This window comes from Danio rerio, chromosome 5 (assembly GCF_049306965.1).
Source record: "Danio rerio strain Tuebingen ecotype United States chromosome 5, GRCz12tu, whole genome shotgun sequence".
NCBI lineage: Eukaryota > Metazoa > Chordata > Actinopteri > Cypriniformes > Danionidae > Danio > Danio rerio.
The window spans coordinates 45,789,520-45,806,801 of NC_133180.1; the positions used below are offsets into that span (position 1 = coordinate 45,789,520).

A 17,282-nucleotide genomic window follows, 5' to 3' on the forward strand; every position below is an offset into this window, starting at 1 on the left:
ACACAATTACAGTAATTTGAGTATTTGTAGTTTGTTACTGGTTATTTCTTGTCATTTCTTCCATAGTCTACTAAAATAGAAGTTCACATTTGCAGACAAACTAAAAAATTGGCAAAAACAAGTGCACTTCTGCATCGCAGAATTAGGTCAATAGTTGCGATGATAACAATTTGTTGGGGTCAAACTTTATTTAAATGAATAATTTGCGTCTAAAGTAATATTATTAATGCATTAAAATTGTCAGATTAATTGCATTAATTCGGATTAATGTTGACAACTAGGACTGCACAATATATCATCGCAGGATCTGCAATGTCGAAGCAGTATTATAATTGGCCCGGAGCCACGTTTAAAAACACTTATGATCATTGCAACATTTACCCATTACGTTACCAAAACATTTATAATTTTTGTTTGTTATTATCAATTAAGTCAGTTTAAAATATCCAGGCATAAAAAATACATTTTTAACTTTAAGAAAAATTAATTGTGTGCATATATATATATATATATATATATATATATATATATATATATATATATATATATATATATATATATATATATATACGATAAAGTATCTGAATATTGCTAGACTTCCAAAACATTATCTCTCTATTGTATTTCTCAATGTTTGTGATTGGTTTATTATATTTTATGTAGATGCACGTCCCTACAAAATCATCCCAATGTATAAAAAATTATGAATTCTTTCCAAATATACCTATTAATGGTGAAATGATATATTCAATATCGCAATATATTGTATAAAAATAAAATATGGCAATACCCATTTTTTTTTCCAAAATCGTGCAGCCCTATTGACAATCCTAGCGTAAACGTACACATTTTGATGTTTGAAACATAGAGTCAGTGGTGTTATTCATGCTTTATTTGTCAGTTTTTCATGTGAAACCAGTTCCATAAAAACTTGAGGACACAAGCCCATGATTCTTCCAAGCTCTGCAAGTCTCAAACAGGACAGAAGCGTGATATTTGCAGTGTGCTGTGAAATATTGCACGTCAGCCTGGTTGAGATCTCAACACTCAACCACAACATCAACACATTCCACTGCACGTTCCTCCAGGCAATAATGCCAAGGAGCAACAACACGAGTTATAAGAACTACCATGTCAGTCACTTTATATCGAGTTTTTCAATAGACATGAATGGGGTTTGCTTTGGTCATGCTGGTGTTGTCAAAAGGTCAATTTGGTGATCCAATTAATGTCAAGCTAGCATGTTTTTGTAGTAGATTAGGGAAGCCAGCCTAATGAAACTAACACGGTCAACAGATAGCTCCTCTTGTCATGATATTGTATCTTCTGTGGGTGTTTTGGATGTCTGTGTCACTGAACCCTCACCTTTGATGTTTGCACAATGAAATTCAGGTCAGTAAGGGCCTGAAGGAGATTTTGTGTTGTCTTGGACTCTTTCCATATGGCGGCTCCACAGTGAACTAAGGCCAGAGCACTTGGTGTTGAACAAGGCTGCCAAGCTGTGCCATTATAGAAGTCTAGAGTTTTACCTGATTAGCTTGTCAAGATTGAAGGGCTAATGGACGTGCTAAATTGTTAAATGCTAGTATTACGACTACTTGATTACTGTTGAGTTACAATAGCCGCCTGTATAAAAGCAGTCTGGTACCCTATTAACCTTTAAACATCTTTTTAGTTTCTTTGTGTATTGACTGTCTGCTATGGCTAGAGACGGTGGTCAAACATTCACAGCGGACTGATGAATAGAGACATTTAGTCATCACTTTGAAATCATGTGATCTTATCTGACCTTTATTTGTCAATTTAGTTATTCACATAATATTATTCTGTGAACATGTTTCTATGTATTTAATTTTACAGATTTGAACTTTTCTCTGCAAGGTTTGATTTGTAAGCCAGTCAGACCTTCAAATATACCCAAGATTAGTGATATTAAGTATGTTTAAACTCATGGCAGTAGTAAATAGAGAGTGGGCATGGGATAAAAACCATTTCAATGTATACCGCGGTTTGGAAAAGTCAAGGTTTTAAAACTTTTTTTTTTAATTTTCGGTTATACCATTTCTATGGTATACTATCAGAAATAAAGGTACGAGAGCTGTCACTGGGGTAGTACCTTTTTAAAAGCTACACATTTGTACCTATGGTACATATTAGTCCCTAAAAAGTGCAAAAGTGTACCTGTTAAAATGTTTAGGTACAAATATAAGCTTTTAAGGTAACATAATGGACCCTTTTAAGTACAAATTTGTGTCTTTTGAAAAGGTACCATTCCAGTGATAGCTCTTGTTCCTTTATTTCCGAGAGTGAATAGGTAAGTTTTTTTTTTTTGGTTTTTATTATAACAGTAGAAAAGACATCCAAAGATGTTTTAAATTTTAAATTTAAAAGAAATCTGTATTTGAAACTAATGAAGGAAGCTGAAGTCAATGATTCATTTAAATGATTTAGCCAGACTTGTTTACTGTAACAAATTATTTTAAATGTTTCTCAAAATAAAATATATTGGGTGCGTCCAAAATCACCAATTACTCAGTAGGTACTGCATTTAAATTTGAATTTACTACTCGACCAATCGAAAATTTGTTGAATTCTATTATATGAATGTGAGTTGTATGAATGGACCTCGGACAATCTACGGATGCCATTTTGTCATCGTCACATGACATACTGACATTAGTTGCATTGCTGTCCATTCATGAATTCTTTCGTAGTGTATCAGTGGGATAGCTTAGTGTCCATCGGATGCAGTTTTATTATATAGTCTTCTGCTGGATCCCAGGACATACCGGACTACTTGGAAATGAACAAGCCGACAAAGCTGACAAAACCGCCCTAGCAGGAAAGCTGAAGTAGTGTAAAGTTCCACCTTCAGATCTAAAGCCACTAATAAAAGGGCATATTCTCAACAAATGGCAAACAGAATGGGATCAGTGCCCAGATAATAAACTTTTTGAAATTCAGCCAGAAATAGGAAGAAAATCTAATTTATTTTTCAAGTCAAGACATGATGAGATTGTTTATACAAGATGCCGCATTGGACAAGACTAACGCATCAACATTTACTTATAATATTACTTATAATATTGCAACAGAAACCAAACTGTTAAACATATTTTTGTGGAATGCCCAGTTTTTAATGTTATCAGACAACAATTTTTATCTGGAGAGACTTTAAATGAAGCATTTTAAATGTGAATCCATCTAAAACTGTAAAATTTTTATCAAAAGGAAACCTTAAAAAACTGTTTTAGATTTTTATCTTATCATTATTATTAATATTTATGTATTTTACCTTGTATATTATTTATTGCTGTTGATGACTTTTAATTGTTAGAATAATTTTTATAATTAGTGAAAATCTGTATTTATAAAATGTGGTAAACTTGATCTGTTTTTATTTTATAATTATTATTATTATTATTATTATTTTTTTTTTTGCCATGACAGCCATAGAAGCTTAGATAGCAATAAAATTAAAACTCATTCTCTCTCTCCATTGGATGCGCACTTCAGAATCTCACTGGAAGTAGTGAGTCATTCAGGTATTTCTCGCATACCTTTTTATCAAATTCTATGAATTCGGACATACTACTTTGCTTGCATACTGTTTTTAGCATAGCATAGTATAGTATAGAAGTATGAAATTTTGGATGCAACCAAGTTATTGTTTTTTTTTTTACCTAGACATGTTAAAACAATATATTTTAAAGCAGTAATTACAATACCATGAGACCGTTGTATTTTTATCTAATGTTATCATACTGTTAAAAACTTATACCAGCCCATGCCAAATAGAGAGTAATATACAGTTAAATGAAGGTGAACCAAAATGTGCACAATAAGGACTTATGGACACATCTCAATGGAGATGAGCTTTATTATTATTTTTAAATGAGGCTAAACTCATCTGATCCTCTTTAAAAAATTGTCAATGTATTTTATGACATAACAAGAGATGAAATCTTACTTTAAAAAAAGTGTTGCATAGTTTAATTAATACTTTTTTTCATTTTATTTTTATTGTTTACTGAACATTGAAAGCTTTCCTAAAGGATCATCTGTTTTCTTGCTGTTTATTTAAAGTCTTAAAGTGTTAAAAAACTCACAGTTATAAGTCTTTAACTTAACATCATTTATTTAATTGATGTGGTCTTTATTAGGACAGTAAATGTTACCATGTTATTTCGGCCATACTGAGATAGACGTCACAGTATTATAGTAGCTGGTTTCTGTCTGAACCACAGGAAATGTAAACTAACAATTCATGCAATATTGTGGTTATTTATCCAACATAATCCTACGTAAAATGAATATCTTCACTGTATAAAATATTTAGCACTGCCTTTTATGCTTGATTTCATACTAATAGATATAATAATCAGCATTAAATTTAACATTATCATATGTTGATACATTGTTACAACACTTCAAATGTAAAATTAATAATTAAATATAAATAAACAATTTTATTCAAATTATTGCCTTGATTAATGCTTTGCAAGAAAGTTCAGCTTCAGGTACACAAGTTTAGTTTGCGTTTGTACGCCAAAACCATGAAATCTAAATGTAAATTTTGTGGCTTCTAGTGAATTTCTGTTTGCATTGTGGCCATGATTCATGTTAACAATTGGTTTTGTTGTTCTTTTCAGAATCACAGTGTGCTTGAAAACCAGAGTAGTCTATTATGTAATTATGAATGAAACAAGACTATGATTCAGTCCCACTAATTGTGATAATTTGAAGTTGATTGTTTACAACAACCCAAATATACATTCATTATTTCCCATATTCTAGTGTCAGTTACTGTTAATGTTAGCTGGAATATCTTTATGAACCACGGGTTTTGTTAACATGAATGCTTAATAACAGTTCTTTCATAGTTTCTCTGGGTTTCGCTTTGTTCTTTCATGGATATTTTTAGAGAAGCTTCTGTATCTGTTCCAGCGTTGTTGTACTTGTTTAATGGCTATGTGTGTTTGTTAGTGTGGTATTGAGGATGACGTGGATTTCTTGGATAATTAAACTGGAAGGCTGACGTGGTTTCCATGGGCCGGGTCAGGAAATACCAGGCCAGAGTGAGAAAAAGGGCCTCTGTTTTGTCTCCTGTCTGTGTGTGAGCATGTGTGTGCGTTTTAAAGAAGACTATGATATGCTGAGACCAGTAGTGCTAGTCTGCAACAGTACTACTTGTCAAAACTCTTGTCAGTAAGGCACAAAACCATATTATGTTAAGGACTCTAGGCATTTAAAGGTAGACTGAATGGCCATTATATTAAACAGATAGTGAAATTCTAAGATTTGACCCCAAACAATGGGCTGCTTTGATAAAGAAAGTTTGTGTTTGCAGGTTTAATGCGTCTGTTAAACTAAAATACTTTTTAAAAAAGGGTTTCCATTTTGGGCTCTTGTACTGCAGGCTTTTTGTGTATATGTACTGTGTGTGTTCCTATTTTATGGCATCAAAACAGTATAGACATGTCATTGTCTGACTTGCAATGACTGGAATTGTAAAAATCTGTAGTAAAAGCTGAGTGATATGACACAATGCATACATATTCAGCAGACGTGTAGACATACTTGGCCAATTTTTCAATATACATGTAAATTAACAAAAGATACAGTTAAACAGACTTTTTACCATTTCAGAGCGTGCTGAATAAATGTATAATCTGTCTTTTCTGAATTTTGCATTCTGACAGTGAGCATTGGTAAGATGAGATGCTCCAAACATGGTTACATTACCTGAGAGCTTTAGTAAGCTGGCCTCATTTTCACAATAAGAGTTCCACACGTGTAGAAAGTATAATACAAGATTATATAAACTTAAAGGTGCAAAATGTAAGTTTGAACTGAGTGGTTGAACTAGGTATTGCATTCCCGGATCAAAACAAATGCAAGCGCAGGTTGCCAGATTGAGGTCCAAAAGCAAGTCTGACGATCGAGCCTCAAGGCTGATTTAAACGTGCAGTAGGTGATTGTCTTCATAGACATTTTTTTGTTGTGCTGGTTGAAAATCTCTTCACATTTCAATAGTAATGATGAAAGTAAATGATCTGAATGTATTTATGAACAATGACAACATGTGACGCGCTCTCTATAATGTTTATCATGCTGCTCAAAGAAAATAGCATGGAATATCTTATAAGTATGGCTTAGTAATAAGTGTAATTCCTGCACTCCACAGGCCAACCACTGAGCATACAGTAGTTGCTTTAGGACAAAGGGTGTAAGAGTCCAGTGATCATTGCATGCATGAAATATTGCACATTATGACTTTTAGCAAGTTTTGCTTGCTAACTACATAACCTAAAATGTGCTAGATATAAAACAGTTTTTCGTTTGGAATTGTAGCATTATAAAGTACTGTAAAGTTTACTAACTGGCTAAAGGCATGATTTAGTGGGTTGTCTGCTGGCTTCAGACGTCAGTAGAGTGACTGTGTTTCAAAGATATTATGCTAACCGCTTAGCATTTTGGCAGATCACCTACTGCACCTTTAAGTCGTGTTCTAAATAAAAGCAATGTGATATAATTAATATTCTCCATATTAAAATTAGTTTTTGTTCTAACCAACACCTCGAATTGATGTATTAGAAACGGCTTATATTTCCTGCAGCTGAACAACAGCATAAACTGACATTGAACACCTCAGGTACAACTCATGTGCTTTATTCAGTGATTAAATGTCATTTTACATGACAGTTATTACCATACTACAGAAAGCAGCAGCAGATAGTTTACCTCAGATCTTAAAAATAACATAATTTAAAAGTGTTTGAAATTGAACTTTAGAACAAGGCAACCCAAGGTGCTGAAATGTAATTGGCTAAACTGGGATTGGCCAGGTTAAATGACCAAAACAAAGATTTTTCTGGCACATAATGGACATTTTTAAGGCAGAATATCTGGCTTTAGCATTGTTTTTCAGATAAAAACCTTGACAAGTTTCCTAAATAACTGTAAACATAGTATGGCATTTTTAAGCTTGAGAAGAGTCAAAACTTACACACAGCACCTTTAAAAATAAGAAGAAAATTGTCATTGTAATCTCATTAGTAAATGTTTTGGCCAATCAAATGATGTACATGTGACATGCAGATTAATAATCCCACATGTAATATCAGTGTGTTTTGTTATGATTATTCACTAGGATTTCACTAACACTTACGTGATTTACATGAGAACGAGGAAACAATGTTTTTGAGGCTCAAAATCTGCCATTTTTATGTACTAAACATTTAACTATCCCTATGCATATCATTTTTGTTACAGTGTATGGGACTTAAGCGCATTCATTAAAGATCACTCAAATCTCTTTATAGGTTTTATTATTACTTTTGACTTAAAATAATTCATTAAGATTTTCTTCCCATATCATGGATTTGCGCATCGAAGGCCAGAAAATCAAATACATATTTATTATTACCATTGCTAACATTCAGCAGATCTCATGCCCAGGGTGATCATGCACTCCGTGTGAGATCTACTGAGATTTCATTGTGTTACATGAGAACTCAAAACATTGTCCTGGTGGGTTTGTAAATGTAATGAATACTCTCAGAGGTTTTGTATTGGAATAGACCACAAGTCTAATAGGCAGAACCTAGAAAAGGCCAAAACCTAATTGGAACTGCAGATTGCAGATAAGTCGAGTTAAAATGTTTCTAATTTTGCAAAACATTATGTTGTCTGGTAGTGATGTAATGCTGATCCCTCAAATATTTAGCAGGTACTTGCTGACATGTCTTCTGAGATCTAGTCAGACGCTTTTTGTTAGGAACGGTAGATAAGTCATGACCTTTTCAACTCAAAGATTGTGTGGCTCATTCACACCAATTCCTCTCTGCTCACCTCTGTAGTATAAGCAAAGCACAGTTGAGGAGCAGCGATGTGTGTGGACTTCTATTTTTTTTTAGTTGTTTACATGACACCAGTGTATTTGTACAAACGTAGATGTCGTGTGAGAATTTAGCTGAGAGAACTCACACTCACCTCTTTTCTGTTGGCTAATCCAAGTAAAAACATACAAATTTTTATTTTTTTATTTTTTATTATTCTTTCAGAAAAATTCTTTTGGAGCAATTTCAACATTATGGATGTGACATTTGAAATAAAATGTGCATTGAGTGTGTTAACTAGTGACATTAGGAGTTAAGAAATGCAATCCAAAATTTTTCTTGGTGGGACTGTTAAAGGGTTAAAGAAATTCTGTGAATTAAACTGCACAACCCCACCCCCACAAAATATAAAAATAAAAATAAAATTATTTGTGTACAGTAGGCTGTGTTTGTTCCTATTTTATGACATAAATGCAGTATAGACAGGTCATTGTTTAATTTGCAATGACTGGAATATTAAAAAGCTGAATGCCATGTTTTGTAGACCCTAGTAAGAGCTGAGTGACATGACATGATGCATAAATATTCAGCAGACGTGTAGACATACTAGGACAATTTCACAATACTGTATACATTATGTTAAAGTGCACTGAATAAATGTATAATCTGTCTTTCCTGAATTTTGCATTCTGACAGAGCAACGCAATCTCACGGCAATTCGTAACTTTTAGTATTTAGTGGCTAATTTGTATTCATTCGTACAATCTAATTTGTACAACTTAGTACGATTTGCTCATCACCCAATGACGGTTGGGGTTAGGGGTCCTTTTTAAAATCGTACATTTTTGTACGACTGAACTCTAGTATGCTGGCCTCATTTTCAAAGCAAGAGTCCCACACGTAGGAAGTATAAGAAAGGATTATATTAGGGATGCTCATTTCGATTAATTTTGCCGATGACAACCGCCGCTCATCAACTGAATATTAACCGTTAACTGGTCAGATTAAGTTTAAATTATTATTTAATTAAGAAATGATTTCAATTACCAAAAATAATTGACATTCCATTTAGTGTCTGACACAATAAATATTGCATTTTAAAATACTGATTTATTTTAACATGCGAACATAATAACAACAGAACATCTTCACGCACCTGCATTGTTTCCAGCAGCATAGAAATAAAGAATAAACTAAATTAAAAAAAAGAATAAATACTCCTGCCCTAGATATTTTTCTTTTAAATGACAAATTTAGATTACAAAATGAAAACAATTTTTTCATAAACCCTTTTTAAGAACCAGTGATCTTAAAACAATCACATATTGAGTGCGTTAACTAGCAACATTAGAAGAAATGCAATACAATTTCTTTTTTCTTGGTGAGACTGTCAAAGGGTTAAAGACATTTTGTGAATTAAACTACACAGCCCAAAATAAATAATGCTAAAAGTTGGCTCATTATGGAACAAAAATGATCGATTTTATGCATTTATGAGTAAAATCTTTGTTATGGATGTGACAGATGTGAAATTGGCACTTATGTGACTTTGGCAAATCAAATATAGTTGTTTGAAAACACTGACCGAAACATTGAGTATTTTTACAGTACTGTAAAAGACAAGTCTACACAAACACTTAGAAAGGGTTTTGCTATTTTAGTGAAAACTTTTTTCATAGAAAAGTTGACATATTCATGAAATTGCTCTTTGGCAATCCCCAAACCATTTCTCTCTAGCAAATCAAACCATTTTAGATTTTAAATTTTAAATGGCTTGGCCTGACAGACATTTAAAATCACTTATATCACTGTTATGTGGATGTGTTTGACATTTTCCATTATATTGACATGCTGTAATTTGCCTTTAAACAGAGCTTCCTGTTTCTCACTATCCAACTATTTACAAGAGGCTGTTTCTGCACGTTTTGTCTATGAATAGCTTTATGACAACAGACTTCCCAAATAACTCTGTGTCATGTTTGTTTGTCCACCTGTCAGAAACTTGATTCTTCCTTTTTCTGTTCTCTTAATGGTTGCAACCATATCCTCACATTTTGTTTTAGCCATCAAAAAGTGCCCTCACTTGTATTTATCTTCATGGCAAGAACTATAAGTTGCAGTTAAAAAGAATTAAGTGTAAATATATGTGTATTTTATATTGGTCAGATGTGATTTGTCCTGTCACTGTAAAAAGGCTTTTATTAGTTAAGTTGTCTTGTTTTTAGTCAAAATACTGTAAATTAAAAATCCTAAATCAGGAAGGATTTTCTAGACAAGTAAACATTGTTTTGCTTTCAGAAACAACAAGTCAAAATTTAGTGAAATTAAATTAAGTGTTTTTCATTTTAAGACATTCCAAATAATCTGACAATGGGGAGATTATGGGGAGGTACTGGTCTAGAAAATATTTCCTTCCTCTTTTTTTTTATTTTTATTTTTTTTTTAAAACTCATTCATTCTTTTGGAAATATTTATTTGGAGCAATTCCAGCATTATGGATGAGACATTTGGAATAAAATGTTTAAACATAAATACACAGAGAAAGCATATGTTAACAACAACCAAAACATCTGGGTTTTGTCTTGTTTCTTGTCCAGATACTTTATATTAAACATCCTAAATCAGGAAGAATTTTCTAGACAAGTAAATACAAAACAAAGTTAAGTGAGTTTTTCCTGTAAGACAATCAAAATAGTCTGCCAATGGGGAGATTATGGGGAGGTACTTGTCTAGAAAATGCTTCCTGGTTTAAGGGTTTTTAGATATTTGGAGTAGAAACAAGACTACGTAGAAAAGCTCTTTTTTTTTTGCAGTGTACTGTCTCAATTTTATCTTTTAAAAAATATGTTGATGCCAAAACTTTATACTGTTTATAAACTACTCTTCAACACAGTGTAAGTTTGCTTCAGTACGTTGCCCGTAGCATAAACTATTTTGATCTGAACATCCTCAGGGCTGTTTTTGTGTCTGATGATGGGCAGTGTAATTCTAGCCTGCTAAAAGAGAGTGTGGGTGGATTATTCTTGGAGCCGATTCTCACACTGCTTTCATCCGTTTCCCTCGTTTCTTGCTTGCCTCTTTAGTGTCGCAGGTTTACAACCCCCTCCCGGTGAGGTCAGCACTCAAGTCAGCTGCCCAAGTGTCTGTTCCTCGTACCAGACAAGCCTGTCTCGCGCTCCATGACATTGCTGTTGTGCTCATGCTATAGTCAGCAAAGCTAGCTGCTCCAAGTAACAAGCAAGTGATTGTTGCAGTGAAAATACAGTAAAAGAGGGTTAGAATTATTGTTGCTTTGTAAAATAAGTTTAAAATTATTTTTGCGTCTTAAAATAAGTTTAAGTATTAAGAAATCTATATTTTTGTCTTGTAACCTTTTCCAATTGTGTTGAATTTGTTATTCAAAATAGTCAAATCAGTAGCAAAATGGATAATAACCTTGCAGAAAATGCCAGTAGATGTTAACCTGTTTAAAAGGAGCCTCAATTAACAAATGGTCTGGATTAAAAGGGGTAGCCCAGAGTGTATTTTTAAGGCTTGGCTGTGTTTATAAGATGCAAAGCAATGTGTGCTCATGCTTTATTTGTAGAAAATCACTTTATTTGTTCACATATCTTACCTTGATTATATACAGCTACTCGGCTAAAATGAAAATGACTGTCATGTTTGCTAGTTCTTCCTGAAAGGCCCGCCCTCAAGAGGCTCTGATTGGTCGGCATAGCATAATGTACTGTGATTTGCGAATTGGCTCCACATCACCAGGAAAAGCATCACTCACGCACTATGCCTCTGCTGTTTCAATACTGTCATTCAAAATAGCTGTTAGCCTATCAGTTTGAACCTAAATAAGACAGACGATGATACAGAGGACACAGCTGAACCTAATGTCTGCTCTCTAAAATAAAATCTGACAATTGTCTTTCACATATATTCAGAATAAGCATGTGTAACTAAAATGAAACAGTCACATATCTTTTGTGAGTTTATTATTTGAGAAGTAGAAGTAGGTGCCAAACAGCATTTCCCATTGTTTTTCATCCTTGTTTATGTCCTCGCTACAACATATTGATAATGCTGGACACTATGCATGTAAAAGATCAATTTTAACAAATAAAAACACTTACAGGTTGTGGCTCACAATCCACAGCTTCATCAATTATGGTTGGAGCTGCACCTTCTTTGAGGAGTTTTAGCCAAATCCAGCACTAAACTGAGAAAGATTCTGGAAGCTGTCCTTTGTCAATTGCTAGTTATATATTTTTTTATAATTCTCTGGAACATAGTTCAAATTAAATTGTAAGCACTTCTCTCTGTGTTGTGTCCTTTGGAAACCCAAATACAGATACAGAAGAAGCTCTGTGGAAATAGCAGCGTTTGGACGCCATTTTAGCTTTCTCTGCTATAACATTACAGTGCCTCTGGCCAAGCCCCTTTGCTGCACGGGGTGTATGGGCATGGTGAATGCGTGTTACTTGAAGCGTTTATGATCTCACTAACCCAAATGTATTTTATTGTAGTCCCCAAACTTTGTTCGCTGTAGGCTTTGCTAAGCTAACTCTGTAAAAGCCAATGTCTCCGTTTGCATTGACCATTGAGCGTATTATATTCAGAGATGTTGTTTATGTTCACATAACATGTAATGTGTTAGATTACACATCCACTAAAGTTTAAAGTATGATATCATAGTGGACCACCCTTTATTTTTGTTAACAGTATATTTCAATATAAAAGTTAATTTTATAAATTTGTATGTTTTGTGTGTATTTGTTGTGCATTTGTTTGTGTACATGGGAAATTCTGCCAGGTACTGTAAATAAAGTAAAATACAGTTTATTTTTCTTTATTGACTTTTTTTTTTATTTTCTTTATTTATCTTTTACAGTGAAGTTTACGAGATACAGTGGAGATTAATAGCAAGTCTTAATTTAGCCTTGTATTTTGTGTCTGGTGAGTTTAGGCTGCTTAATATGACATAGACATGCCTGGAAAGAGAGCTTAAAAATGGACCACTGTTTGAAGGGGTTACAAAGTGTTTAAAGAGCACTTTGAGAGAGGCAAGACAGAAGAAACAGTGTAAGTGCTGTATGATTGGTAGAGGCAGTCAGCCTATCACAGGCGACGCTGAGCTGGGCTAAGTTTACACCAATAGTGGAATTTTTTCCCCTTATAGAGTGAAGGTTGAGAAAGTGCTCTGTGAGTGAGGGGAGGCAGCCTGCAGCTTGTTCTTGTTATAAAACTCTATTACGGCTTGTAAGGGTACAGGCACAGGACTGCTGTTTGACTTGGGGTAAGTGACGCTTAAACAATGAGAGATTAGGTTACAATAACTTTCTTAAAACATCTTTCAGTTAAATCTATATAAGGGGCTCGAGGGGCAGTGTCTCACTGTTACATACAAGTAAACTGTCATGTGTTTTTATGTTTCCTTTAAACACATTAGGAAAATGTGTTTAATGGTTTGTTGTTTGTTCTTAATGCACTGTGTCTGCTCTCTAAATCATCTGGAAGTGTCTTGGCTTCCAGGGAGTTAATCTGTCTAACTGACGGCAGGAATTCTCTGTCCGGTGTGGAATTTGGACTGTGATATAAGCTCTGTTGATGGATATTCCTTGGCTTCTTGCTGAAAAGAACCCGTTAATGTTTCAGTCTCTCTGTCAAGGCGTTTCTTGTTTAATAGGTAGGGAGTGAGTGAGGGAAATGTTTAAATATTGCCAGTTGCATTGGACCAAATAGATCTTTGGGTAGGAAGAAATATTTGCTCTCCTTGTTTTCTCTTAACCCCACCCCCACTTACCCTCCCCTTACAAATGCTCATCAAACACATGGAGTTTGTTTTGCCATGAAATTGTGTAGAGCACATATTTATATTTGGTGCTGGAAATCGATATATGGAAAGGTTGACTTTTTCAGTTTATGATTTCACTGAACAACCTGTGTATTGTAGTATAAAGTGGTGTTGGATTGAATCAAAGTTGGTTCAAATGTTTATGATTAATAGGTATGACTGTAGTGATCGCATATTATTACACCTTGTGCTAGCAACCAAGGAAATGACATCTTTGATTGAATGTATAAAAGTACTTAGTTCATGTACTGAGACTGAAAAACTGCCAAAATAAAGACTGATTTCAGTTTTTACACTAGTTGGCTCAAATATTTTTTGGATTGTTGTTGTTGTAGTAAAACCTTTTTTTCTAAAAAGACTTTTTACATAAGATTGATCATGCTTTTGAATAAGTTGGACAATGACTAGCTAAATAGCTAAACAATGTTTTCTATTTGTTGCAGAAAAAGATGAAGATGAGAAGGACCCCTACTGCTTGGAAACCCCATATGGGTATCAGCTAGACCTGGACTTCCTTAAATATGTAGATGACATTGAGAGGGGCAACACCATCAAGAAGCTGAACATCCAGAGGAAGCCAAAAGTGGTCAGGACTGTTCCGCCGCCTCGGAGCAGTTGCAGTGGCCACACTGAGTGGACATCAACAGACTCCTTGTCCTCTTCCAACAGTGATGAATGCAAACAGTCACCAGTCTATTTCACGTCTCAGAACCAGGTAGCCCCTCCTGGTCATACTGCCCAAGTCCATGAAGTTCCCCAACCCTTTGTGAACGTCCCTGAGACCAAGCAGCTGCTTCCTCCACCTTCGCCTCGTCTTCTTCGTCATAACCCGCAGGTGGAGAAAACACTGATGGAAACTCGAAGGAGACTGGAGCAGGAGCGGCTCCTGATGCAGCCACCAGTCAGTGAGCCACCTCGTAGGCGATTAGCCAGTTTTGGAGGAATGGGGTCTTCCAGTTCCCTGTCCTCTTACAGTGGGTCCTATGGACCAAGCCAGATTTCTCCCAGCTCCCATTCTTTCCAACATAATGGTCATCTAGGCAATGGGGAATACAACCCCTACTTCACATCCTCTATGGGCAGTTCAATCCGCCACAGTCCCCTGAGCTCAGGCATGACCACACCAGTGACCAATGTTAGCCCCTTGCACCTCCAGCACATTCGAGAACAGATGGTAGTAGCGCTAAAGAGACTAAAAGAGTTGGAGGAGCAGGTAAAGACAATCCCAATCCTTCAAGTCAAGATCTCAGTCTTGCAAGAAGAGAAAAGACAACTAGTATCCCAGAAGAATAACTCTAAGGTAGTGGGGCAAGGATCAGGTGGATGTTTCAGGAAGCGCTCCTTTAGCGTTGGCAGTGCTGATCAATATGAGCCCCTGTCCCAGATCAGGACAGGTTCTGAGCTTCACATTGAGGAGATTGATAACACTGAGCAGAACACTCAAAGGCTACAGGAGTTCAGGCAATTAACGGCTGAAGTGGAAGCCCTAGAGCGGAACATACAGGATAATGGTGAGGAAATTAAGCACAGCTTACACCAAACAGAGCTAAGATCAAACCAAAATGTCCAGCTGTGGAGCCGTGAAAGCAGGTCCATTGGTGTCGGAGCTGATGAGAACATGAATGATGTGGTGGTTTACAGGAGGTCACCTGGCAAAAACAAAGATGTGGCTGTTGGAACTGAACAGGAGGTGAGGAGCACAGGAGTTGGTGTGACTGAAGCCATGCTAGGCCTGAGCAGTGAGGCAGAAACTGAAATTGAGATGCAGCACCAGACCATCGAAGCCCTCAAAGAGAAGATTTACAGATTGGAGGTTCAACTTAAGGAGACGACCCACCAAATGGAAATGGGAAAGCTAAAGCTTCAACTGCAAGTTGCTGGATCTAGGAAAAAGGCAGACAAAGGCTTGATGGCAAGGCCAGAAATGTACAGCATGTCAGTGGAGGCAAGAGTGTCCACACATAGCCAAGGTGTGGGCAACCATGTTGAGCTTAGTGATGCAAGCACAAACCATGTCCATCAAATGAATTCAGTGGGCATTACTTGCAGACCGGATGCAAGCCATGTTTTAGTGGGTCCAGAGTTGCCAATGGATCGATGGATTGTACAAGAACGTACTGAGGTTCAAGATCAGTGTGTCGGCAGGCATGTTGTGATGTGCAGCCAGAGTGTGGGAGTGGAATTAAGCGTATGTGAAATGGGAATCAACACGGAGTTAACAGCTGAAGGTTTAGGACTTTGCAAAAGAGAGGCTGAACAAGCCAAGGAGTTCAGGTCTATAGGATGTGGAGATTGTTCAGTGGATGTAATGGTTAGACCCATCAAGGAGATGGCAACTCGGAGTACAGGAACAGATGAAGTTCACAGAACTGACTTTGGAGTCATGGTCTTACCCATATGTGCGTCACAGTACACAAACATGGAAATTGAGACAATAGACAAGTTAACCAATACAGACAAGTTAGTTCTTACTGATACCTCCACCAATACACAATCATGCTCAAAAGACAAACAAGTCAGCACCGAACCGTTAGAGACACGTACAATCGCTGTTGGTGATGGTCTTGTAAAAGATGCGCCAGCCACATTAAAAACCCGTTCAGTTTCAGTAGGTACTACTTCATCAGACGATGCTTTTCTTGACAAGTTGCCATCTTGCAAAACCAAAGAGACTGGAATTGGCCACACAAGCATACACGAAAACTTCTTAGTCGGTCAGAAGACAAGGAACATTGCCTGTGGCCCCTCTCAGTCTCCTACCCCCACCCACGTTAAGAGTGATTTTGAGGAATCTGTCTTAACAGAAGGGCCCAACCAGTCACAGGCTGGTGCAGGAGTTGGACTTGATCACTACATAGAACGAGTGCAAAAGCTCTTGCAGGAACAGCAGATGTTGCTGGCTCAGAACTACAGTGAGCTGGCAGATGCATTCGGCCCACCTCAACAATCCCAGTTCAGTTCCATCAACAGTGAACTAGTCACTACTCTATCATCCATCAATTCAGTGTGGAAGTATGGAAGTCTTGAAGAACTCTGTAACTTGGATCTTCTAAGGCCGCAGGAGAACTCAAATCACACAGTGAAAGGTTAGTTGTGTTTTGCTTGATCTTACAGTATACACAGTGCTTAAAAACATTAATAATAAAACCTGCACATAGGAACCATTTCATTAACTGTTTTACTGCCTGTATTTTCTTTTTAAAAAGTTTCCAGCCACTACCAGCAGTTGGTTTGACAGCCTATTTTAAATTATAAAATATATTTTTAGGTTATATATCAAAATAAACAACCAAGCCTCTACTTTTAAATATCAATTCATTATATAATTATTTTTATCATTATTTTATCAATACTTGAATGCTTGTAGGATACATCAACAACATTTTCACTGTTGAAAAAAAAAAGCATTTTCCCCACAAATTAGTGGGTTAATATTATATTAAAATTAATATATTATTCTTATTAATAATTATAATAATAATGATGATGATGATAATGATACCAATATAATAATAATAATAATAATAATAATAATCATAATCATCATCATAATAATCATACCAAAATAAAAATAAAAGTAATAGTAATAATAATAATAA

The 17,282-nt window shown here is 35.6% G+C and overlaps 1 protein-coding gene across 5 annotated transcripts in view; it reads left to right on the forward strand.

Moving 5' to 3' along the window:
* kank1a (KN motif and ankyrin repeat domains 1a) overlaps positions 1 to 17,282 on the forward strand; it is a 98,267-nt gene that overhangs the window by 61,253 nt on the left and 19,732 nt on the right. For 3 of the 5 annotated variants that reach the window (NM_001365257.1, XM_073951064.1, XM_073951063.1), the window contains 1 exon segment: positions 14,127 to 16,769. In NM_001365257.1, the coding sequence (NP_001352186.1) occupies positions 14,127 to 16,769 (2,643 nt within the window). 5 annotated transcript variants of the gene reach the window in all.